This window comes from Hemiscyllium ocellatum, chromosome 4 (assembly GCF_020745735.1).
Source record: "Hemiscyllium ocellatum isolate sHemOce1 chromosome 4, sHemOce1.pat.X.cur, whole genome shotgun sequence".
NCBI lineage: Eukaryota > Metazoa > Chordata > Chondrichthyes > Orectolobiformes > Hemiscylliidae > Hemiscyllium > Hemiscyllium ocellatum.
The window spans coordinates 58,694,562-58,720,020 of NC_083404.1; the positions used below are offsets into that span (position 1 = coordinate 58,694,562).

Below are 25,459 nucleotides of genomic sequence, written 5' to 3' on the forward strand. Positions count from 1 at the left end.
TCCTCAGTGAACACTGATGCAAAGTAATGGTTCAGAATTTCTCAAGTTTGACACACAGCCTTGCTTCTTTATTCTTTAGTGGACAAATCCTTTCTCTATTTACCTGCTTGCCTCTTTATAAGAATAAAAGGCTTTCCTATTCTCCTTAATTCGGATCACTAAAGCTATTTCATTACTCCTTTTAGCACGCTTGATTCCTCTTTTTAAGACTGGTCCTAGTCTCCTCTACATTGGGGGGACTGGATGCGTCCTAGCAGAGCGCTTTAGGGAACATCTCTTAGACACCCACACCTCCCCGTGGCCCAACATTTCAACTTCCCCCTCCCACTCTGCCGAGGACATGGAGGTCCTGGGCCTCCTTCACCGCCGCTCCCTCACCACCAGACGCCTGGAGGAAGAACGCCTCATCTTTCGCCTTGGATCACTTCAACCCCAGGCATCAATGTGGACTTCAACAGTTTCCTCATTTCCCCTTCCCCCCACCTCACCCTAGTTTCAAACTTCCAGCTCAGCACTGTCCCTATGACTTGTCCGAACTTGTCCGACCTGCCTAGCTCCTTTCCGACCTATCCACTCCACCCTCTCCTTCCTGACCTATCACCTTCATCCCCTCCCCCACTCACCCATTGTACTCTATGCTACTCTCTTCCCCACCCCCACCCTCCCCTAGCTTATGTCTCCACGCTTCAGGCTCACTGCCTTTATTTCTGATGAAGGGCTTTTGCCCGAAACGTCAATTTCGCTGCTCGTTGGATGCTGCCTGAACTGCTGTGCTCTTCCAGCACCACTGATCCAGAATCTGGTTTCCAGCATCTGCAGTCATTGTTTTTACCTAGTCTCCTGATATTCCTGCAGGGCCCATTCTGTTAGCTGTCTGGACCTTATGTACGCTTCCCTTTTCCTCATGGCTCGTTGTACGATTTCTCCTGTCACCCATGGTTCATGAATCTTGCCCTTCCTATCCTTTGCTTTCAATGGGACATGCCTATCCTGCACTATCTTTAACTTATCTTTGAAATCCTCCCACATATCAAATGTGGACTTCCCTTCAAATAGCTGTGTACAATCCACATTTCCCAGCTCATGCCTAATTTTGATGAACTTGGCCCAGTTTAGTACTCTTCCCTTAGGATCACTCTCATCTTTGTCTAGAAGTATTCTAAAACTTACACAATTGTGGTCACTGTTCCCAAAGAAATGTCCCACTGCAACTTCTACCACCTGCCATGGCTCATTCCCCAACACCAAGTCCAATATGGCCTCTTCCGTCATCGGACTATTGACATCCTGCTCTAGAAAACTCTCCTGGACGCTTCTTACAAATTCTGCCCCATCCAGACCTCTGACACTAAGTGTATCCTAGTCTCATACTTTCATATTCGCGCTCTCCCCTTATTGCATGCACACATCTGTAATTTTGCTGAATCTCTCCCTTTATCCTGTGCATTGGTTTTACTCCTACATTGAAGGAGAATGAACCCATTGCTTCAACCTCAATAACAGCGTGGTCTATGAAATTCATAGTTTGGGAAAAGGCAAAGTGATTTAAATATCAAACACTTGAGATTTCAGTTTGATGAAACTCTTGACCTGAGTTTCATGAAGGGTGACCTTATCGAGGTTTATAAAATCATATGGGGCAAGCTTAGGGTGAGTAGCCAAGGTTTGTTTCCACAGGGCAGGAGAGTTCAAAACTAGAGGGCATAGGTTTAAGGTGAGAGGGAGAGATTTCAGAGACCCGATGGGCAATGTTTTCTCAGAAGGTGATGCACGTACAGAATAAGTTGCCAGATAAAGTGGTGGAGGCAGGTACAATTACAACATTTGAAAGGCATCGAGATGAGTACATGAACAGGCAGGGTTTAGAGGGATGTGGGCCAAATACTGGCAAATGGACTATATCAGTTTAGTATATCTGGTCACCATGGACAAGTTGGACCATGCTGTGTATCTCTATGACTCTCTGACTCAAATATTACTAGTCAGAGAGAGGGCAGACGCCTCTATTTGGGCTGAGTGCAGTTACTGATGCAATTTTGCAAAAGATATGACTGCTCAGTCATCCTCAACTTATCCTTTCTTACACTGTACAAGAACTTTGCATTTTTCCTCTCTATTATAGTTACACTGGATCTGCTTTAGATATTTATAACTGTGTAGGAAGTTTCATGTTAATAATTCAATAATTAATCACTCATCTGGATTTTTTAACTGCATTTTACTTAACAGTAAAATACTTTGTAAATTATGAAGCAAATGTTACAGCAAACTACAGGCTGTCCCAAATTTATGAATTTCAATTTATGAACAAATGTATTAATATAAATTTTAAAAATTCAACATGCAAATGTTCCCTTGTACTCGCTAGTAGCTATATTATGTTCCCTGTGTTGACAGTGACTGGGCAAAAATGAGGACTGCACATGGTGGAGATCAGGAATGATGAAGGGCTTATGCCCAAAAACATCAATTCTTCTCCTTGGATGCTGCCTGACCTGCTGTGCTTTTCCAGCACTACACTTTTTGACTCTGTTTATAATGCCCTGACTTGCAAATGGACTCAATCAAGAATTGCTTGCAATATATGGACTAACTGCCAGGCAGAGCTGCAACATTGCATGCACACAGCATATGGAGTCCTTTTAAATGTGAACTCTTAAAGGGAAAGCGCACACATCTCTCTTTTCACCCCCCCCATCCCCCCACCCCAAAATAAATGAGTGCTTTGCTTGTAAAAAGATAAATTATTTTCTCAAAATATGGCATAGCATATTCCTGAAGAAGGGCTCATGCCCAAAACATCGATTCTCCTGCTCCTTGGATGCTGTCTGACCAGCTGCGCTTTTCCAGCAATACATTTTCAGCTCTGATTCAAGTGCAGGTCAGCATGGTCCTGGGTTTGATTCCCTGTCTCTAACACCTAAATTAATCATAGCTGAGCGTGCGCTCTTATTGGACATGGTTCTCATTTCACTCTCTGAACAGCATTCAGCCATCGTGCATTGCATGGATTTCTGCAAATTGCATTAAAATCTGATTTGTCAATTATTCTGCTAGAATGAATGCTTAAATTCAATCATTTTATACCTGTCTTTCCTTTTTTAAGACCAGGTATAATGCATGTGCAGCTGAGCCTTTGAGGTAAATTGTGATGTAATTGTGAGCTGAGTAATCCTGAGATAGAGATTCTGTTCGAAGGCTAGAACTACAACCGCTCCAATGCTCCCATATCATTGTATGTCTGTACTGTTAATAAACATTCTTCAAGGCAACCTTGAGGTTTGACCTGAATGTATGTGAAGAACTCATACTAAAACTGTCTTAATTGGAAACAAAACAGAAATTGCTGGTAAAACTTAGCAGGTCTGACAGCATTTGTAGAGAGAATTCAGAGTTTTGGGTACAGTGATCATTCTTCAGAGTTGTTCAGAACTGTTTCTGATTTCCAGCATCTGCAGTTCTTTGTTTTTGTACAGTTTTAATTGGTATGTTTTACTGTATGTTGAGAAACTGTGGCTGGAAACTATATAGATAGGCAGTTGACCTTGACCTTCCCCAAAGAAAAAACCCAGTGCATATCCAGCTGGTCTGTTCAAAGCATGTGGCTATAATTCTTCATAATATTTGCATATTTTCAGTTTTTTTAATGTGCATGTGTGGATGTCACTGGTTAGGCTATACTAACATTTTATTGTCTGACACAAAGGTAAACTTGCTTTGCGTCTGGAGTCACATGGGGACAGACCAGGGAAGGACTGTAGATTTCCCTCCCTAAACGACATTAGCGGAGCAGATGGATCTTTTACAGGAATTGATAATGATTATATGGTCACTGTTAGGACACCTTTTTATTTATTCTAGACTTTTATTGAATGCAAATCTCCTCATCTGTCCTGGCAGGATTTAAATTGATATCCACAGAATATTAGCTTGGCGTCCTAGATTGGTGTCTATGCCATCCCCTTCCTTTGCTAATCGTTTACTTTTATTTAAAATAGCCATGTTTCTGATTTTATAAGGTGAATCTGCTTTAGAATCTTGTGAAGGCTTGGATGAAATTTAATTGAATTTACATGGTGCAAGATTCAATAATTTTTCATAATGAGTTATGAAAACATAAGTGGCAATATGACAGTTTCGAATGTTATTTTATCATTGGTTCGTTCCAATTTAATGCAGTTTACCGATAGCGCAAAAAGAAACTTGAAGAATAAGCTTAAAAAAGAGAAGTAATACAGATGTACTTTTAATATTTAAAGGAAGTAAAATAAAGAAGTGAAAATAGGGATTTGGAAATGTTGAAGTAGATTTGAACAGTTGCAGCAGAATCCAAAACATCCTTCACGAATGTTACGGATGGATTCAGTGTTTTTGCTATATTATAGCAAATGAATGTGCCAGGGTATACTCCCAATATTTCATTTCCCATTATTGATAATTGTAATTTTGAGAACCCTGATTTCAACAATAAATATGAGTTCCAAAACCAAAAAGTCAAGCTTTCATTCCAGTTGCACTATTTGATCGAAGTACTCAGTCTGCTTTGTTTGCATAAAACACTAGTCCAAAAGTTTAAAACTATTTATAGACACTTTAAGTTCAACTTCATTTAGAAGACTGTTTGTTTGTCCATTTTCTTTGACACAAAATAAGGAGGGTGCTTTTGACGTGTACTTCATTTCAAAATGAGTCCAGCTTTGTTTGATTTGTCAAGTTCAAACTTGTCCACAGTGTCTTGCAATTTGACAAACAATTTGTACCTAAACTATTGTAAAAATATGATTGGTCCGCTTTGCAATTAAGCAAAGATTTTGAAATGGCTGATTAAGGTTTTCTGTCACCTTCAACTTCCTGCCATGCAAGATGCCCTTATTGGTGATGCCTCCGATTTAGTCATCACTGTTTTGCTGAGAACAAGTAATACTCCATAAAATCTGAGGCTTTTGGGCTTTATCAAGAAATGTTGTATGGATTATGTCTGAATTTGCAGCCCTAATTTCACCAGTGGTTCAGGCTAGATTTGCATAAATATTATCTCATGCTTGAGCTCATTGTAGAGTCACAAGACCCTGGAGAATTTGAAAGTCAATAAGTAAAAGCTTAGTTGGACGCATTCTTGGAGATCTGATCACATGACATTCTGATCTCTCAACTTCTACTAATCTGATTATGTTTACTTTTCTCATGAAGTTTAGGTCCACATAGTTTATCATCTTTGTTCAGGGTTTCACGCCAAATGCTATTGTGCACAAATTTGAAGTTTAAATTGCAAATTTCCTGAGTTGCTCGAGGCACAATTTTGGGGAGGAACCCTTCCCCAGTAATGCCAAAATAAACGCTTAAAACATTGGTGTTTTGGTGTTTAAAAAAACATCTTTTCAAAGGTAGATTGACCATCACTTTACGTTATGTATTGTTTAATCTCTAACATACCAGAGCTCTTTACAGAAAATATATAAGGCATGTGAAACTATTAATTTAATGTTTAAGTGGACTAGACTGCCATGTATAAAATGTTTGTGCATATGACCACTGATGGCCATAAAATGTAAGAGCAGAAGTAGGCCATTCATGAAATCATAGTTGATCTGAGAGAGTTCTCACCTGTTTATCCCCACAACCCTTGTTTCCATTGTTCATTAAAAATGTCTGTCTTGACTTTGCATATACTTAATGACTCTGCCACTATAGCCCTCTGTGGTAAAGAATTCCAGATTCACTATTCTTTGAGAGAATAAATCTTCCTTATCTCTGCTTTAAATGTGTGGCTCCTTATTCAGAGATTATGACCCTTTTAGTCTTCAACACTCTGAAGGGGAAACAAACTTTCCATGTCTACACTCTGTCAATTCCCCTAAAAATCTTGTGTTTCAATAATGTTCCCCCTCATTCTTCTAAATTCCAATGTGTACAGGCCTGATACTCCACATCTACTCATAAGGCAGCCCCTTTGTATGAGCCTAATGAACATTCTCTGAACTGTCTCCAATGTCAATATTTGTTTCCTTAGATAAGGGAACCAAAACTCTGTCCACTACTTCCCTTTTTAATATGTTGAAATTGGCCCCTCTAAAATATAGCTATCGTTGAGTTTTTCCTTTTCCAGTTTAATGGTCGAGCCAACTTATATTCTAGTCATTGTGTCCAAGATGTACCTCTAGAGAAAGCTGAAAATTCTGATCCACTTAAATTTGGCATCAATGCTGTGTGCGCATTTAAAAGCGGATAAAAGGAAAATGAGCACAGCAAATCCCTTCTTTTTACCAACCCTCCATTCTCGCAACTTCCCAGCCCTACTACTACAATGTTATCATGCTCAAATTGGCCACATAACTTATTCAAATAATTTTGTCTTCCTTTCTTTGGCTATAGCTGTGCTCCTTTTATTCTACTAATTCAGTAATTTTCCTTGCGATTGATAGATAGCTAAGGTCATTAAGTAATATTGGAGACGCCGGTGTTGGACCGGGTTGTACAAAGTTAAAAATCGCACAATACCAGGTTATAGTCCAACAGGTCTATTTTGAAACACTAGCTTTCAGAGCACTGCTCCTTCATCAGGTGATTATTCTCCACAATCACCTGATGGAGCAGTGCTCTGAAAGCTAGTGCTTCAAAATAAACCTGCTGGACGAAAACCTGATGATGTTGTGTGATTTTTAACGCCATTAAGTATGGAATCAAGTCAGTTAGATATTGTTAGGACACAGTTCAACCATAAGGTATCTGAAAAGAATTAGCTATTTGGTACATTGAGTCTGCTTCATCATTCAGTCAGCACTGAGGTGACTCTCCACCCCATTCTCCTGCTCTCTCCCTGTAACCTTTGATCCCCTTACTAATTAAGAACCAATCTTAAAGAACTCAATGACTTTGCCTCTGCAGCAGTGAATTCCACAGATTCATCACCCTCTGAAGAAATTCCTCCTCTTCTTGGTTTTAAAGGATCACCCCTTAACTCTGAGGCTGTGCCCTCTGGTCCTAGTCTCTCATACTAGTGGAATAATAATCTTCATGGCCGCATTATCCAGGATTTTCAGTATTCTATAAGTTTCAATGAGATTCCCCCCTCATCCATCCTCACTCCATTGAGGACAGACCCAGAATTCTCATCCACTCTTCATTTGACAAGTCCTTCATTCCAAGGATTGTTCTTGTAAACCTCCTCTGGACCCCCTCCAAGGACAGCATGTCGTTCCTTAGATACAAAGTCAAAAAACTGTTTAATTAGTTCATTGAATAGTGAAACAGCTTCATAGGACTTTATGTTCTACTCCTGTTCCTATGATCAACAGATGCAGCTAGATATAACACAGTTATCCTTGATTTGGAATGCTTTGTGTTTTGCAGATTCTTCCACTAATTGATGTCATGTTCAGGTTTCTCGGAGTTTGCATCTGAAGCCCTTAAAAACATTGTCAAATAAGTTTCAGGCACCCTCTTGAATCTTATTGTAGTACGATTATCTGTTTGAGAGGCCAACAGTTATCGACTACTTGTTCATTTAGATTACTGCAACAATACCAAAGCCTTTCACTTTGTCTTCACATCCTTTTTTTTTTGTTCTGCCAATTAGCAGCAATTGGGAGCTCTGGCAGATCATTTTTGACTCGCCACCCAATTTCCCCACCTGACCCCCCACAACCTCCCTTTCCCCAAAACCTTTGGCAGCACTGAACCTAATTTGTAACACTGTTGCCCAAAATTAGCTACCTCAGCACAGACCAAGACTCGAGCCTACTATCTTATGGTTACTGTGGTCCAGCTAAACATTGATTTAACTGGCCAAGTTGTCCAAGGTAAACAGCTACCTGTGTGAACAATGGAGAGCCTTTACTAGGCACTTAGCATTTATTACTTTTGACCAATCATCATTATGAATAAAGACAATTTTCCAGTCTGTTCAAATGACACTTTTCTGCCCAGTGAAAAATTTCTATGTAGTGAGTCTGCTCAAAAACTCTTTTAAAGGATAGTTTTGAAAAGTATTGTTGCTGCTAGAATACATGGTATCTTTCTCCGATTCTGAACCTATGTTTTCATGCACAGTACAATTTGTGATGCTCTGCTGCTAACCCTCAGGAAAGCTTGGTTCTTCTACACTCCTTAAAAAGGATAGGGGGCATCCGGTGGAAGGGCGAAAACTGTTCCTGAGCCTCCAGTTAAGTAGGAGAAAGTGAGGACTGCAGATGCTGGAGATCAGAGCTGAAAATGTGTCGCTGGAAATGTGTCTTCAGGAATCATGAAGAAGGGCTCATGCCCAAAACGTCGACTCTCCTGCTCCTTGGACGCTGCCTGACCTGCTGTGCTTTTCCAGCAACACATTTTCACCTCCAGTTAAGTAGGATTTATACCACTTTAGAGCTCGGCTTTATTTTCAAGCTTCCTTAAAGTAGAAAATAAGTTATAGGTAGTTCATCTGTGGAAACAAGCAGGACTTTGCATTTAAAGCTACATTGTTCCTTCCTGAATTGAATTTGCTGACAGAGCCAAATTTATTTTGTATTTTCAGTGTGTTTTGTAACTGAGGTAGTTTCCAGTCTTTTTAACTCAATGAACAAGATTTTTTTTTTCTCTCCCCAGTTATTTGGATCCATTAGAAAACAAAATACTCATGCAAAGTAATGTTGGTGTCTCATTATTATACAGCCAGGTAAGTGAAATGGATCTCTGTGGACATCAGTAGTAAAGTTCAGGGTATGAATGCAAGTAGCCTGGTGAACTCTAGTTTAACATTGCCAGTATATGAAAAATAAAGAACAGGACATTCAGTCCACTACGCCTGATTATCCCATGGGCTGGATATAACATGTATTATTATAGGCTAAATGGACCACCTTCATTCTTCTGTAGCAAATGACTAACCTCCAAAAACATCATTAAAAAGCAAGAAGGTTTTGAGTCTCAAGTGCTGTATTTTAGTGGGATGTACTGCTTTCCCACCATCCATGTAGTGGTGAGTGCTGCAAGTATCTCCATAAATGACAGTGAAGGACAGTGACCAGAGGCAAATCCAGGAAATTTTGGTCCGGAAGAGATTGGGCACCTGAGGGAGGGGAGTTGAGGGCATGAAATTGGGTGTCTGCACATGGTAGAATAATGTAATATTCTGTTTGGGTACTTTGGGTTGGTGGTACTCCTGATGTGCACAGGTTTAAAAAACACTTTTGCTCTTTGCCCAGTGTTTTATGGCAGTAGAGGAAGCTGGAAGTCCTTAATTGCCACTTAATTGGCATTTAATAAGGCAGACTAACGAGATTCACATATGTTGAAACTGGGTCACATTGAAAAGCCTTGGGACGGTGTGGCTGTATGTTGATTGACATGTATGGTGACCATTGGGAGCAGTTGAGGGGAGGAGCAATTGAAGATGTGTGGCCCAGTAATGACCTGTCCTGTCACAGTTGGCAAACTTGTTCCATTGATCACTCAAAAGAAGTCATCAGGAAAAGGAGCAATCAGTGCCCAAACAGTATTGTATGTCTTATGAAGATGGCAAGGGGTTGATTGGCGAAGGGCACAAGTTTGTTGCATATGGAGTGTCTGTGGAAAGGCAGACAAAATCTCTCAGGTTTTCTTCTGTCTTACCACCACCAGCACTGCAACCCCCCCGCCCCGCCCCGCCCCGCCATTTTCTTTTTGATAAGGAAAAGGTCAACATCCATGGCGTTTGAGCTACTTTCAGGTAATTGTACAGGCACCAGAACTAACAGAGCAAAATCAAGATTTCTGATCACCCTGAGCGAAGGGCCTCATTACCAGGAACATACTGGGGATATTTTACATAGCTCACCTGTCGAAATAAACGCACAGTAGAAGTCTGCAAAATCCAGTCCCAAATATCAGGATGTTTGAACATCAATCTGACTTTATCATCTCTGGCAGCTTTGCATCTCATGAGACAATGGTTAGCACTGTCATGGTTCAATTCTGTCAACATTGCCTAGTGTGACTCAGCAGCTTTGCTTTGGCACAACAATCTCCGATGAATTCGTTGCTGTAGGAAACAGTGGCTGACAAAACACAGGATTTGCTGGTCTGTGTTTTATCTGGGTCCTCGCCTCAGCTGACTGAGCTTTGTTTTTTTTTAAAAGATTTGTTCATGTGATGCCCACATCCCTGATTAGGCAAAGCATTTATTGGCCTTCCCTAATTGCCCAGTGGGCAATTAAGAATCCACCATCTTGCTGTGTGTATGGGGTCACATGTAGGCAATTCCAGTTAAGGATAGCAAATCTTTTTCCTGAAAGAACATGAGTGAACCCAATGGTCCTTTTTATGATAACCCACAGTGGTCTCCTTTGGAATGCTAGATATTTATTGAATCAAATTTCACCATCTGGCCTGATGGGACTCTAAGCTGTATCTTCAAATGTTAGCCTGGAGCTCTGGATTAGAAGCGCAGTGACATTATCACTACGTCACTGCCTCCTCCATTCCTCCTCACCTATTCCAATGCCCTTCTAAACAGCCCTTAAATGGCACTGACATCACCATCTGCCTCCCAAATGTGTGTATAGACATCGGTCACCTTCATGCTTTGATTGCAGATCTCATGTCATAGAGATATGGGCATCAAGCAGGTCTTGACCCAGGGGCTAGGTCACTGGATGAAAGTCTCAGGATATGACTGGCAGTTGCAAATAGATAGAGATTTTCCTGTTGCCCTGAGTTTTGTATAACTAACACTCTTTCAGAACCGGCCATGCAACAGTATGTGTTGGTGGTATCTGTGTCCTGATCATCACCAGACGTGACTCTTTGAGAGCATTCTTAGCACATAGACACTGCTACCACAGTGCTGACTGACAGATAACTCCTTGCTGTTCACCAGGGTTAGAATGCAACTTGTAAAGTATTTCCACAGGACGGAGGTGCAGAAATTAGGCCGTTTGGCCCATCGAGTCTGCTAAGCTTCTCAACCTCATTCTCCCTTTCTCCCCGTAACCTTTATTCCTCTTGACAATTTTGAACCAATCCTTTGTCTTAAATATATTCAATGACCTGACCGCCACAGCCTTCTGTGTTAATGAATTCCTAGATTCACCCCTCTCTGGCTGAAGAACTTTCTCCTCATGTCTGCTCTAAAACGTTTTTCCTTCACTCTAAGCCTTCTGCCCTCAGGTACTAGTCTGCCCATCTTCGCAACATCCACTGTCCAGGCCAATCCAACAATATAACCTCCCTTATTAATTACCACCAGTTGTATTATGTAGATGAAGAACATATTTTAAATCAAGATTCCAGTAAACATGAGGTAGATTGAAAATAAAACTGTATTTGTGAGTGTCACTGTTTGTGCACATTGTTTCGGATGCAAGAACTTGTGATGTATTTTAAATATCTATGCAAGGCAGCTGTCGTGGGGGAGGAGTTTCTACTAGTCTGTGCTTTTCTTCCAATATAATTCACCTAAAACAGCAAAAGGTTGTGAAGTTTTTAAGTGCACATAATGTTCAGTGTAAATTGCACTTTTGTTTAAGATTTCCCTACAGTGTGGAAACAGGCCCTTCGGGCCAACAAGTCCACACTGACCCTCCGGACAGTAACCCATCCAGACCCATTCTCCTAACACTACGGGCAATTTAGCATGGCCAATTCACCTAAGCTGCACATCTTTAGACTGTGGGAGGGAACTGGAGGAAACCCACGCAGACTCTGGGAGTACGTGCAAACTCCACACAGACAGTTCACCGAGGTGGGAATTGAACCTGGGTCCCTGGCGCTGTGAGGCAGCAGTGCTAATCACTGAGCCATTGTGCTGTCCTTTTTTTTTGAAAGTTTGCATCAATATATAACACAGTAACAGAAAAAAGGACTTCGTTACTTGTTAGTTATAATAAAAAAAACTGAGGATACTTAGCTTACCAAAGTTTTAATTGACAATTTCAGAATACTATCCACTGGTTATAAATAACAATTAAGTTTTAAGTCTTTTAAGAGCATAAGACATAAGAGTTGAATTAGGCCATTCGACCCAATGGGTCTGCTCTGCTATTTCATAATGACTGATATCTTTCTCAAACCCATTCTCATACCTTCTCCTCATTTTTAAAAATGAACTTAACAATAAAATTCTTTTGTTAAAAACACTATATAGGAATAACAGTATACTGGTATGAAATTCATTTGTCTGCCACATGCACTCACCATTATAACAAACTGTAGACTTTCTATCCATTAATATTTTGATGCAAGTTCCTATGTGCATTTTATTAATTTAGGTTCTTTTGAATACAATTGCTGTCATTTGTAAAGTTTTAGCGAGACCTTTTTGAGCCAATAATCCATCCATGACTTTTTGTTAAAAAGCTTGGCAAATTAAGCTTTCAAAATTATGTAGTGCTCACCACACTTTTGATCATTTTACCCCATCTTTGACCCTCTGGAGGTGTAAAGTAATGAATAAGCAGAGCTAGATTTGTCTCCCTCCTCACACCCCTCTGACTCCATAAACTTCATATACTTTTGGAGTAGCTTCATTGAAATGGACCTCATTGCAAAAGGATAAAAACTGTTGCTTTCCTGTTAGTAAGGAGGAAAACAAACTCGGTGGAAGCAGATGTGACTCCCAAACTAACAGATCAAATTAATTGCTATTGAGAGTTTATCTAATAGCACCTTTTTGCAGGTCATGGAGATGGCTCAAAATTAAACTAGTTTCTTTTAAGTAAAAAGTGAGGTCTGCAGATGCTGGAGATCAGAGCTGAAAATGTGTTGCTGGTTAAAGCACAGCAGGTCAGGCAGCATCCAAGGAACAGGAAATTCGACGTTTCGGGTCAGAGCCCTTCATCAGGAATGAGGAGAGTGTGCCAGGCAGGCTAAGATAAAAGGTAGGGAGGAGGGACTTGGGGGAGGGGCGATGGAGATGTGATGGGTGGAAGGAGGTCAAGGTGAGGGTGATAGGCCGGAGTGGGGTGGGGGCGGAGAGGTCAGGAAGAGGATTGCAGGTTAGGAGGGCGGTGCTGAGTTCAAGGGAATCGACTGAGACAAGGTGGGGGGAGGGGAAATGAGGAAACTGGAGAAATCGGAGTTCATCCCTTGTGGTTGGAGGGTTCCCAGGCAGAAGATGAGGCGCTCTTCCTCCAACCGTGGTGTTGTTATGTTCTGGCGATGGAGGAGTCCAAGGACCTGCATGTCTTTGGTGGAGTGGGAGGGAGAGTTAAAGTGTTGAGCCACGGGGTGGTTGGGTTGGTTGGTCCGGGCGTCCCAGAGGTGTTCCCTGAAGCGTTCTGCAAGTAGGTGGCCCGTCTCCCCAATATAGAGGAGGCCACATCGGGTGTGGCCGCCTCTATATTGGGGAGACCGGCCGCCTAGTTGCAGAACGCTTCAGGGAACACCTCTGGGACGCCCGGACCAACCAACCCAACCACCCTGTGGCTCAACACTTTAACTCTCCCTCCCACTCCACCAAAGACATGCAGGTCCTTGGACTCCTCCATCGCCAGAACATAACAACACCACGGTTGGAGGAAGGGCGCCTCATCTTCTGCCTGAGAACCCTCCAACCACAAGGGATGAACTCCGATTTCTCCAGTTTCCTCATTTCCCCTCCCCCCACCTTGTCTCAGTCGATTCCCTTGAACTCAGCACCGCCCTCCTAACCTGCAATCCTCTTCCTGACCCCTCCGCCCCCGGCCTATCACCCTCACCTTGACCTCCTTCCACCTATCACATCTCCATCGCCCCTCCCCCAAGTCCTTCCCCCCTACCTTTTATCTTAGCCTGCCTGGCACCCTCTCCTCATTCCTGATGAAGGGCTCTGGCCCGAAACGTCGAATTTCCTGTTCCTTGGATGCTGCCTGACCTGCTGTGCTTTAACCAGCAACACATTTTCAGCTCTAGTTTCTTTTAAGGGAAATGGACATATACATGTATGTTTTAAAGCCTTCTAAATATTCAATCCTTTTAATTTATTGAGTAACTCGATATATCAACAATTTAGATCATAAGAAAAAAGACCAGAAGTAGGCCATTCTGCTCCATTGAGTCTGCTCTGCCATTCAATGAGATTCTGGAGATCTGATAATCCTCCACTCCATTTGGTGCCTTTTCCCCTGAATGCTTGATTCTTTTTTTAATTGGTTAAGAATGTGTCTATCTCGGCTTTGAATATACTTAATGACCTAACATCAACAGTCCTCTGTAATAAGGAATATTACAAATTCACTGCCCTCTGAAGGAAGGAATTCCTTTTCACCTCTGTCCTAAATGGCCTACCATGCACTTTGAGATTATGCCCTCTGGTGCTAGACTCTCCCAGAAGGGGAAACAAACTTTCTGCATCTATTCCTGTCAAGTCCCCTAAGAATTTTGTATTTTTCAATGAGATTGCCTCTCTAAACTCCATTGAGTACAGGCCCAACCTACTCAACCTCTCCAAATACATAATCTGTCCAAACTCCGAATCACCCTGGACTGCCTCCAATGCTAGCACATCTTTCTTTAGATAGAGACCAAAACTCTTCAAACTATCGAAGACATCTGATGATCTCCCTATTTTTATACTCCATTCCCTTTGAAACAAAGGCCAACATTGAATTGAATTTATTGTCACAGTGAAAAGCTTTTGTCTTGTGAGCAATTCAGGCAGATCACGTAGTTTAGTAGCATAGATAAGTAAATAATAATAGGTAAACAGCAGTAAAAATAAAAACGCAGGTACAGGCAAATATTAAGAGTTTGTGAGTCCATTCAGTATTCTAACAACAGTAGGGTAGAACCTGTTCCGAACTGGATGGTGCGTGTGTTCAAGCTTCTGTACCTTCTCCGCAATGGTAGAGGTTGTAGAAAAACTTGCCAGGGTGGGATGGATCTTTGAGAATGCTGGTGACTTTCCTTCACAGTGGGCCTTGGCATTCGACTTGCCTTCCCTATTATCTGTTGAATTTGGGTTCTAGGTTTTGTGTGATATATGCACAAGGACTCAAATTCCTCTGTGCTGTAGCTTTTTGCAGTATTTTTCCAATTACATAATATTTGGGTCCACTATTCTAAATGCCATAATGAAATATTTTGAAATGTTTTGTTTTACGTCAATGAAACCAGTAAATGGTTCTATATAGTTTCTTCACGTCATTTTTCACTTAATTTTTAGTTACTCCCAAATGGTGAAGTAAATGTTATAGAACAACGTTTATTTTTGTGTAGAAAATATTTTTTCAAATTTAAATTGCACGAGGTTACCAATGCTTTAAATGAGGTATATAATGCAGAGTTTTTAGAAAATTAAATTATAGAATTTTGCCCTATTTGGCAGATTTTAAAAATTTTTGTCGTTAGTAGAAAACTGAGAAATAAAAATATTTATTATACCTATGACAATTTGTGCCAAAACAGAGGTTCTTGACACAGTTTGAATGATCATTTATCAAGATCCACCTTTCAGTTATGTATGATTTTGAAGGTCTTTGGATTGCCATTCAGACAATAATTATCTGTCATCTGTTTGTTTGAGTCAGCTGAAGTGAAGACACAATGGAATTTTGCCTTGTTTGTGTAAGATATTTACAGGAATTCACCCATTGCAAAATTGCGAAATATAAACAGGATTTTTTTTATTTTTCTTCCCTTTTATTCACCTAATCTCCAGGCTACATATGAGCTGGAACGAGGCTGGGTTAGTCCTACTGAGGAACAATACCAGCAGCTGAAAGCTTTCCAAAATGCAGAAATGAAGAGAGAGGTAATATTAATTTTACGAAAATTGTTCAGAACCTTGTGACAAGGAAGGGATTAATCCATAAATTTTAAACTGCCACAATATTTCTATCCTTCAACTTTTTTTAGTTCAACTTTTTATTTACTTTCTGTACATTGAATTTATCCTCTTCCTCACTCTTTCCTCTGTTTGGACAACAATGCTTAAATCACATATTGATTAACAAGATACACTGACACTTGATGTATTAAAATTCCTGGCTCCCCTTTTTCCTGCTGAAGTGTACCCATTGTAAGCAGATTTTAGGAGCCAGGCAGGCCACAATGCTTCAATCCAGCAAATTATTTTCTTTATAGCAAGAATTCATAATGTATGCACTTGTGGCAGTGATGATGCTGACTAATGATGATTAATTAACAAGCAGTCAGCTGGAGGCCTTCCAGTGAGAGAAATTTATTGCTTCTGTTTGGATTTGGTGAGGCCTGAAAAATATAATGTTTATCCATAGCACATTTTAATTCCTCTAAGATTCTGCTTCTGCCAAAGCATTGAACCAACTCTACCAAAGTCACAAGTAGCACCTAGTGTGTTTTGTCACAAAAAGGTAAACTTTCCCTGTGTTGTGCTTGACTTGGCTGCAGCCTTTCATAAAATCTTCAGGTAAAAATGAGGTCTGCAGATGCTGGAGATCACAGCTGAAAATGTATTGCTGGTTAAAGCACAGCAGGTTAGGCAGCATCCAAGGAGTAGGAAATTCGACGTTTCGGGCAAAAGCCCTTCATCAGGAATGAGGAGAGTGTGCCAAGCAGGCTAAGATAAAAGGTAGGGAGGAGGGACTTGGGGGAGGGGCGATGGAGATGTGATAGGTGGAAGGAGGTCAAGGTGAGGGTGATAGGCCGGAGTGGGGTGGGGGCGGAGAGGTCAGGAAGAAGATTGCAGGTTAGGAGGGCGGTGCTGAGTTGAGGGAACCGACTGAGACAGGGTGGGGGGAGGGGAAATGAGGAAACTGGAGAAATCGGAGTTCATCCCTTGTGTTTGGAGGGTTCCCAGGCGGAAGATGACCATTGTTTTTCAATACTGTCCAGCTGACTGGGTTCTGCTCTAATAAATCCAATTGTAGCCAGGATACCACTTACAATAGATTTATTTCTGCACTCTTGTTAAGTTACCTCTAGTGTCCCTCCAGGATTTATCCTTGGCCAACTTCTCATCTACATGCAATTCCTTATTTAAGCATTATCCAGGAGCACAGCATTAATGTGACACCTAGCTTTTCCAACCTCTCGTGACGACTCCAATGTTTCTAACTTATAAGACTGCTTCTCCAACATCAAGTTCTGGATAGATAGAAGTATCTTTAATTGACTTTCACCTTGCAGGTTCATGGTTTTTAAAGCCCAAATCAAACCTCAGGCCCACCATCCTTGCAAATACTGCCCCATTCATTTTGCTGTAATGTCTTTGGACCTGTTGACTCAAACAAATTTGTGTCTGTCATCCTTGGAACTCAAGTTCAAATAACACCAGTCCGGTTTCTGCCCCTGCCTACAGAACCTGGTTTTACAAAATCACAAATGACGTCCTATGTAACTGTGATAAGTCAATCTTAAGAGATTGTACAGGCATTGCAGGTGATATTTCAGGAAAGACTGGAGTTGGGGAGAGTCACAGAGGACTGAAAAATGGCTAAAGTAAGACTCCTGTTTAAGAAGGGAGGGAGGCAGAAAACGGGAAACTATGGACTGGTTAGCCTGACATTGGTCATTGGTAAACTTTCAGAGTCCATTATTCAGAATGAGATTGCAGAATACGTGGAAGTGCATGATAAAATAGGGCTGAGCCAGCACAGCTTACTCTAGGGAAGGTCATACTTGACAAATCTATTAGAAATCTTTGAGTAGTTAGTAAGAAAATTAGATAAAGGAGAGCCAATACTTACCTCCTGTTCTGATTCCTAGAAAGCCTTTGATAAGAAGCCACACAGGAGGCTGTTAAATAAGATAAGGTGTTAATGGATTGAGGATTGGCTGACTGGCAGAAGACAGAGTGGCGATAAAGAAATCTTTTTCAGGAATACAGCCAGTGACTAGTGGAGTTCCCCAGTGACATTGGACCACAATGGTTCATGTTATACATTCTTTATCTGGATAAAGAAACTGAAGGCATTGTTGCTAAGTGTGCAGATGTCACAAGGATCGGTGGAGGGACAGGTGTTGAGGAAATGGGAAGGCAGCAGAAGGAATTGGGCATATTATGAGAGTGGGCAACGAAGTGACAAATAGAATACGATTATCCAGGAAGTTATGTACTTTGGTTGGAAGAATGGACGTGTAGACTATTGTTTAAATGGCAAAAGGCTTTGAAAATCTGAAGCACAAAGGGACTTGGCAGCGCTAGTTCAGGATTCTCAAGATTAATGAGTATGTTCAGTTAGCAGTTAGGGAGGCAAATGCAATGTTAGCATCTATTTTAAGAGGGCCAGAATACAAGGGCAGGGGTGTACGGCTGAGGTTGTACAAGGGTCTAGTCAGACTGCATTTGGAATATTGTGAGCAGTTTTGGGCCCCATATCTGAGGAAGAACGTGCTAGTATTGGAGAGGGGCCTGAGGAGATTTACAAAAATGATCATAGGGATGAAGGGCTTGTCAAATGAGGAGCAGTTAGGGACTTTTGGTCTGTACTCAATGGAGTTTAGAAAGATGAGGCAGGGATCTCATTGAAACTTTCAGAATGCTGAGAAATCTGGATAGATTGGATGTGGAGATGATGTTTCCACCAGTAGAAAAGTCTAGGACCTAAGGGCACAACCTCCGAGTGAAGGGACAACAATTTAGAACTGAGATGAGGGATTTCTTCAGCCAGAGGGTGGTGAATCTGAGAAACTCATTGCCACAGAAGGCTATGGAGGCCATGTGCTTGCATGTATTTAAGACAGAAATAGATAGGTTATTAATTATTAAGAAGCTCAAAGTTTATAGGGAGGAGGCAAGCGGTTGTAAAACACATCAGCCCTGATTGAATGGTGGAATAGACTCTATACAAATGGCCTGATTCTGTTCCTGTATATTATCGCCTTATAGCCTGTTTGCAGACTTTTGAGTTGCTTGGCCAAAGATCCTGTTATAACAGGTTTCAACTGTATTCCAGATTGGAGGGAGGGGGAGAACAGTCATGCTAACTGATTTTTACCTAATTCTTAGGCATTTGATAACTAGAGAAACACAGATAATGGCCTCTCCTCCCACCACTAAGCTATCTAAAAATCTGCTATCTGTGTCCTTGTTCATGCAGTTCTTCATTCATTGTCCTTCGGGACCAACATTAGTTTCTGGTTTAGCAACTCCTCAATTTTCCTATCTATCTTCATCTGTTTTATTGGATAGGCATGTGGATGTATATGGAATAGTATAGGTGGGATGAGCTTCAGATTAGTATGACAGGGCGGCGCAACATTGAGGGCCGAAGGGCCTGTACTGCGCTGTTCTTTCCAAAATCATCCGTGGCCACACACCATCATATCTATATAACCTCCTCCAGCCAACACCCTCAATATTGTCAGGCCACAATTCTGGTCCTTGAGTGTTTCCAATTTTTGAACTCAGCATTCCATATCAAGTAGATCAAGATGAAAACAAATTGCTATAGTGTATTGCAAATGAATACACTTGACAATGGATTTCTAATTGGCACAGTCCCCAACGCACTCACTTTGTCAAGTGCAATCTTTGCAGTAGACCTGCCTTCACCATTGTTGACCATAATGCTCTGTAGTTCCCTTTCTGCAATTCAGCATCTTTCTTTCTAGCTTTAAGACACTCCTCACTCCTTATAATTTGTTGCTTATCTATCCTGACTTTTTTTAATGGAGTTTTGTGCTAAATGTTGCTTGATAATGGTCCTGTGAAAGGCCTTGGAATATTCTTTTGTTGAAGATATGCATGTTGTCCATTTGCCAGCAGTGTTGCTGAGTTACCAAGAACTTGAGAGAAAATTGTATATTAATAACTTATTCAAAATTGTTATCTTTCAGTTCCTTGAAACTATAGAGGAAGTAAAGTTCTATGGATATGTACTGTTTGAGGCCTGCACCTGTGATTATCCAGAACCCAATTCTCCTTCTATTGTTCGTGTGGGCAAAGATGAGATTAATTGCTGCATCCAGTTACCAAGTAACCACATCAAGGAGGTTAGCTTCAAGGTTAATAGAATAAGGTGCTGGAAAATCAGCCTGCAGGTTAGTAATTTTTAAAAATATTTTTTAGCCAAATTTTTATCAAATATGTCAGGTCGATTTTAGGTGGATGTAAAAATATGTTTAAAATACCAGTGTGCCATGTGCCATAGAATCAGACAGCATGGAAATAGACCCTTTGGTCCAACCAGTCTGCGCTGACCATGTTCCCAAACTAAACTAGTCCCACTTGGCCCATATCCCTCCAAACCTTTCAGATTCATGAAGTTATCCAAATGTCTTTGAAAATGTAACTATGTCTGCATTCACTACTTCCACTGGCAGTCCCTTCCACACCCAAACCACTCTGTTCAAAAAGGAAAATTGCCCCTTCTGCCTTTTTAAAACATTCTCCTCTCACCCTAAAAACATACCTGCTGGTTTTGAATTCCCCCCACCCTAGGGACTTGATAAGGTTGCTGTATTTCTGGTAAAACGTATTGACCTTCTGTGAAACTTTGGACTAATACTTTCTCACTGTTTTATTTACATTTCTATTTTTGTTGCTGCTATATTCCATGAGGAAGAGGTGTTACTTCTACCTTTTTCCAAAATATTTTGGAATAAACAATATTGAAGTGTCAAATAAACCATGTATGGCTGTCACTCGGTTAAATCTATTCACTGATCATGAGAAGGAGCATGTGTATTTATGATTTATTTGACTGTTGGAAAATAAAACAGACCATTTCTTGCGAATTAGTTCTTTAAACAACTGCCAACCCTTTGAGGCTTGAACAACCTTTTAAGATATCAATATTTGGAAACTGTATAAACAATGAGCACTTACTTAGGATAAAGTCACTTTTAAGTGACTTTAAGCTGGTGAAAGAAATTCAGCCTGGCAAAATATTTACTAATCTATTTTGATTCTTCTGGGAGTTGTCCACATGCATGTCCAAAAGGTATCTCATCATCTTCTGAACAAGAGAAGATGATTGAAAATGTTGAATGCATAGAATTGGAAAAAACCATGAGGCTTATTGTTTGATTACAAAACACAGTATTGCATAAAGTAACAGTTCTAAAAGGATTATTGTTGGAAACTGAATGGACTCCACCCAATAATAACATCACCACAGTTGTGAGTAGAGAATTGGAGAATCAAGCATATGGTCCCAATGGAGAAGACATTTGAATCCTTGTAGTCTTTTTGACAAGTTAGGCAAAATTGCAAAACTTGTACATCTTGGTATCATGCATTAAATTATATTTTCTACACCTCTTGTTAAGTCTCAATAGTGCTTTATCTCAATCCTACAAATACATAGGTCCTTAGACTCAACATTAATTACAGTATCACTTAGGGTGTCATTTGGACATGAACTGCTTCAGTTTTTGAGGAGTCATGAATAGTACTAAACATTGTGCAGTTATCAGCAAAAACCCTTCCTTCTGACCTTACAATGGAGGAAGGTAATTGGTGAAACAGCTTAAGATAGTTTGGGCCAGGGACACCCTTCCCTTCAGTTTTTGGAATTTTGCCTTCTAAGCAGCACTTTAAATGCTCACAGTACTCCTGCCCTGAATTGCTTTTTAGTGCAGTCATAAAGTCAGACAAGTTGCCATGGATGTTATTAGTCAACATGTGGGGTGGGGGGGAGGAGGAAAGAGATCAATCTGAGACTGGTACAGTTGAGAACAGAAGAGTCAAATGGGCAAAACAAGGTAGAACTAATGATATAAACTGCATTTATTTCAAACCAAGGGGCCTAACGGGGAAGGCAAATGAACTCAGGGCATGATTAGAAAAATGGGACTGGGATATCATAGCAATTACAGAAACATCGCTCAGGGATGGGCAGCTTAATGTTCCAGGATACAAATGCTACAGGAAGGATAGAAAGGAAGGCAAGAGAGGAGGAGGAGGAGTGGTGTTTTTGATCAGGGATACCATTACAGCTGTGCTGAGGGAGGATATTCCTGGGAACACAGCCAGGGAAGTTATTTGGTTGGAACTGAGAAATAAGAAAAAGGGATGATAACCTTATTGGGATTGTATTATAGACCCCCTAGTAGTCAGAGGGAAATTGAGAAACAAATTTGTAAGGAGATCTCAGCTATCTGTAAGAATAATAGGGTGGTTATGGTAGAGGATTTTAACTTTCCAAACATAAACTGGGACTGCCACAATGTGAAGGGTTTAGATGGAGAGGAATTTAAATGTGTACAAGACAATTTTCTGATTCGGTATGTGGATGTACCTACTAGAGAAGGTGCAAAACTTGACCTATTCTTGGGAAATAAGGTAGGGCTGGTGACTGAGGTGTCAGTGGGGGAGCACTTTGGGACCAGCGACCATAATTCCATTAGTTTTAAAATAGTGATGGCAATGGATACACCCGATCTAAAAGTTGAAGTTCTAAACTGGAGAAAGGCTAATTATGATGGGATTAGGCACGCTGATTTCAAAAGCTGATTGGGGCAGATATTTGCAGATAAAGGGATGGCTGGAAAGTGGGAAGTCTTCAGGAATGAGATAACGAGAATCCAGAGAAAGTATATTCCTGAAAGGAAAGGCTAGTAGGTATAGGGAATGCTGGATGACTAAAGGAATTGTTTGGTTAAGAAAAAGAAGGAAGCATATGTCGGGTATAGACAGGATAGATAGTGAATCCTTAGAGTCATGAAGGCAGTAGAAGTGCACTTAAGAGGGAAATCAGGAGGGAAAAACGGGGACATGAGATAGCTTTGGCAAATAGAATTAAGGAGAATCCAAAGGGCTTTTACAAATACATTAAGGACAAAAGGGTAACTAGGGAGAGAATAGGGCCCCTCAAAGATCAGCAAGGTGGCCTTTGTGTGGAGCCGCAGGAGAAGGGGAGATATTAAACAAATATTTTGTTTCAGTATTTACGGTGGAAAAGGATATAGAAGATGTAGTAAGTAGGGAAATAAATGGTGACACCTTGCAAAATGTCCATATTAGAGGAGGAAGTGCTGGATGTCTTGAAACACATAAAGATGGATAAATCCCCAGGACCTGATGAGTATCCTAGAACTCTCTGGGAAGTTAGAAGTGATTGTTTTTCTAGATTAGATTACTTAGTGTGGAAATAGGCCCTTCGGCCCAACAAGTCCACACCGACCCGTCGAAATGCACCCACTCAGACCCATTCCTCTACATTTACCCCTGCACCTGACACTACGGGCAATTTAGCATAGCCAATTCACCTAACCTGCACATTTTTGGACTGTGGGAGGCACCCAGAGGAAACCCACGCACACAGTGGAGAATGTGCAAACTCCACACAGTCAGTCGTCTGAGGCAGGAATTGAACCTGGGTCTCTGACGCTGAGAGGCAGCAGTGCTAACCACTGTGCCACCGATAGTCACAGGTGAGGTGCTGGAAGACTGGAGGTTGGCTAACGTGGTGCGACTGTTTAAGGGTTGTAAGGACAATCCAGGGAACTATAGACCAGTGAGCCTGACGTCGGTGGTGGGCAAGTTGTTGGAGGGAATCCTGAGGGACAGGATGCATGTGTATTTGGAAAGGCAAGGACTGATTAGGGATAGTCAACATGGCTTTGTGCATGGGAAAGCATGTCTCACAAACTTGATTTGAGTTTCTTGAAGAAGTAACAAAGAGGATTGAAGAGGGCAGAGTGGTAGATGTGATCTGTGGACTTCACTAAGGTGTTTGACAAGGTTCCCCATGGGAGATTGATTAGCAAGGTTAGATCTCACTGAATAAGGGAGAACTAGCCATTTGGATATAGAACTGACACAAAGGTAGAAGACAAAGGGTGGTGGTAGAGGGTTGTTTTTCAGACTGGAGGCCTGTGACCAGTGGAGTGCCACAAGGATTGGTGCTAGGTCCACTACTTTTTGTCATTTACATAAATGATTTGGATGCGAGCATAAGAGGTACAGTTAGTAAATTTGCAGATGACACCAAAATTGGAGGTGTAGTGGACAGCGAAGAGGGTTACCTCCGATTACAACAGGATCTTGAGCAGATGGGCCAATGGGCTGAAGTGGCAGATGGAGTTTAATTCAGATAAATGCGAGGTGCTGCATTTTGGGAAAGTAAATCTTAGCATGACTTATACACTTAATGGCAAGGTCCTAGGGAGTGTTGTTGAACAAAAACCTTGGAGTGCAGGTTCATAGCTCCTTGAAAGTGGAGTTGCAGGTCGATAGGATAGTGAAGAAGGCGTTTGGTATGCTTTCCTTTATTGGTCAAAATATGGAGTACAGGAGTTGGGACATCATGCTGCGGCTGTACAGAACATTGGTTAGGCCACTTTTGGAATATTGCGTGCAATTCTGGTCTCCTTCCTATCGGAAAGATGTTGTGAAACTTGAAAGGGTTCAGAAAAGATTTACAAGGATGTTGCCAGGGTTGGAGGATTTGAGCTATAGGGAGAGGCTGAACACGCTGGGGCTGTTTTCCCTGGAGTGTCGGAGGTTGACAGGTGTCCTTATTGAGGTTTACAAAATCATGAGGGGCATGGATAGGGTAAATAGACCAAAGTCTTTTCCCTGGGGTGGGGAAGTCCAGAACTAGAGGGCATAGGTTTAGGGTGAGAGGGGAAAGATATAAAAGAGACCTAAGGGGCAACTTTTTCACACAGAGGGTGGCACATGTATGGAATGAGCTGCCAGAGGAAGTGGTGGAGGCTGGTACAATTGCAACATTTAAGAGACATTTGAATGGGTAAATGAATAGGAATGGTTTTGAGGGTTATGGGCCAGGTGCTGGCAGGTGGGACTAGATTGGGTTAGGATATTTGGTTGGCATGGACTGGTTGGACTGAAGGGTCTGTTTCCATGCTGTACATCTCTATGACTCTAAGATTCTATATGCCAACATCTCTGGTGGTCATCTGAAAGAAGTATTAGGCTCCTTGTGACAGTTAATAAAGGGTGTAGTGTCCATTTCAAGGTTCCTCTCAGAAACGTCACATGCTTCCTCTACCCCTTTCAGGTTCTTGCTAAGGGTTAGACAGCATCCCTTTAAAATGGCAAGTTCTTCAGTTATGAAACATAGGGACAGGAGTGGCAGGGGTTCCACTTTGACCCTGTTGCTTTCCCAATTGAAATACAACCATGTTCTGCTTCCATACTATCATGTACCATTTCTTTAAAAAAAACTTTTTTTGCACCATTTTTCTCCGATTATAAGCATGATCTATATAATTACAACTCAATTATGTCCAATCCCTCTCCTCCCCTATCCTTTTGTTTTTCATTTAAATTCACATCTAACCAACCTATGCTCCAAACTCTATCCCAATATCCACTATTACCAAAGACATTTTTTATCCCTTTGAATCTTCCACAACCTCCCCATAGCCAGCTGCATCCCAGTGTCCTCTCAATTATTAATAATTTTGAATTCTCCCAATCAACAACCCAGTTCCCCTGAATTGTTTACTGTCTACTATTACTTATGCATTCATTAATCTACTGTTTTGTCCTTTACTCTAACCTTATTACTGACACCCTCTTCCAAATTCCGAAGACTTACCTTTCCAAGTTATTGCCACTTTCCCCAAACTCTGCACTCACTTAAGAATTCAGAGCCGGAGTAAGCAATTCAGTCTCCTGAACCTGTTCTGT

The 25,459-nt window shown here is 41.2% G+C and overlaps 1 protein-coding gene across 1 annotated transcript in view; it reads left to right on the forward strand.

The window, feature by feature from the left end:
- Positions 1-25,459, forward strand: part of LOC132815387 (sorting nexin-31-like) — a 115,906-nt gene that overhangs the window by 71,645 nt on the left and 18,802 nt on the right. Inside the window, exons 8-10 of the mRNA XM_060824280.1 lie at positions 8,584-8,653; positions 15,593-15,685; positions 19,693-19,896. Coding sequence (XP_060680263.1) covers positions 8,584-8,653; positions 15,593-15,685; positions 19,693-19,896 — 367 coding nt within the window. The remainder of the gene's footprint in view (positions 1-8,583; positions 8,654-15,592; positions 15,686-19,692; positions 19,897-25,459) is intronic.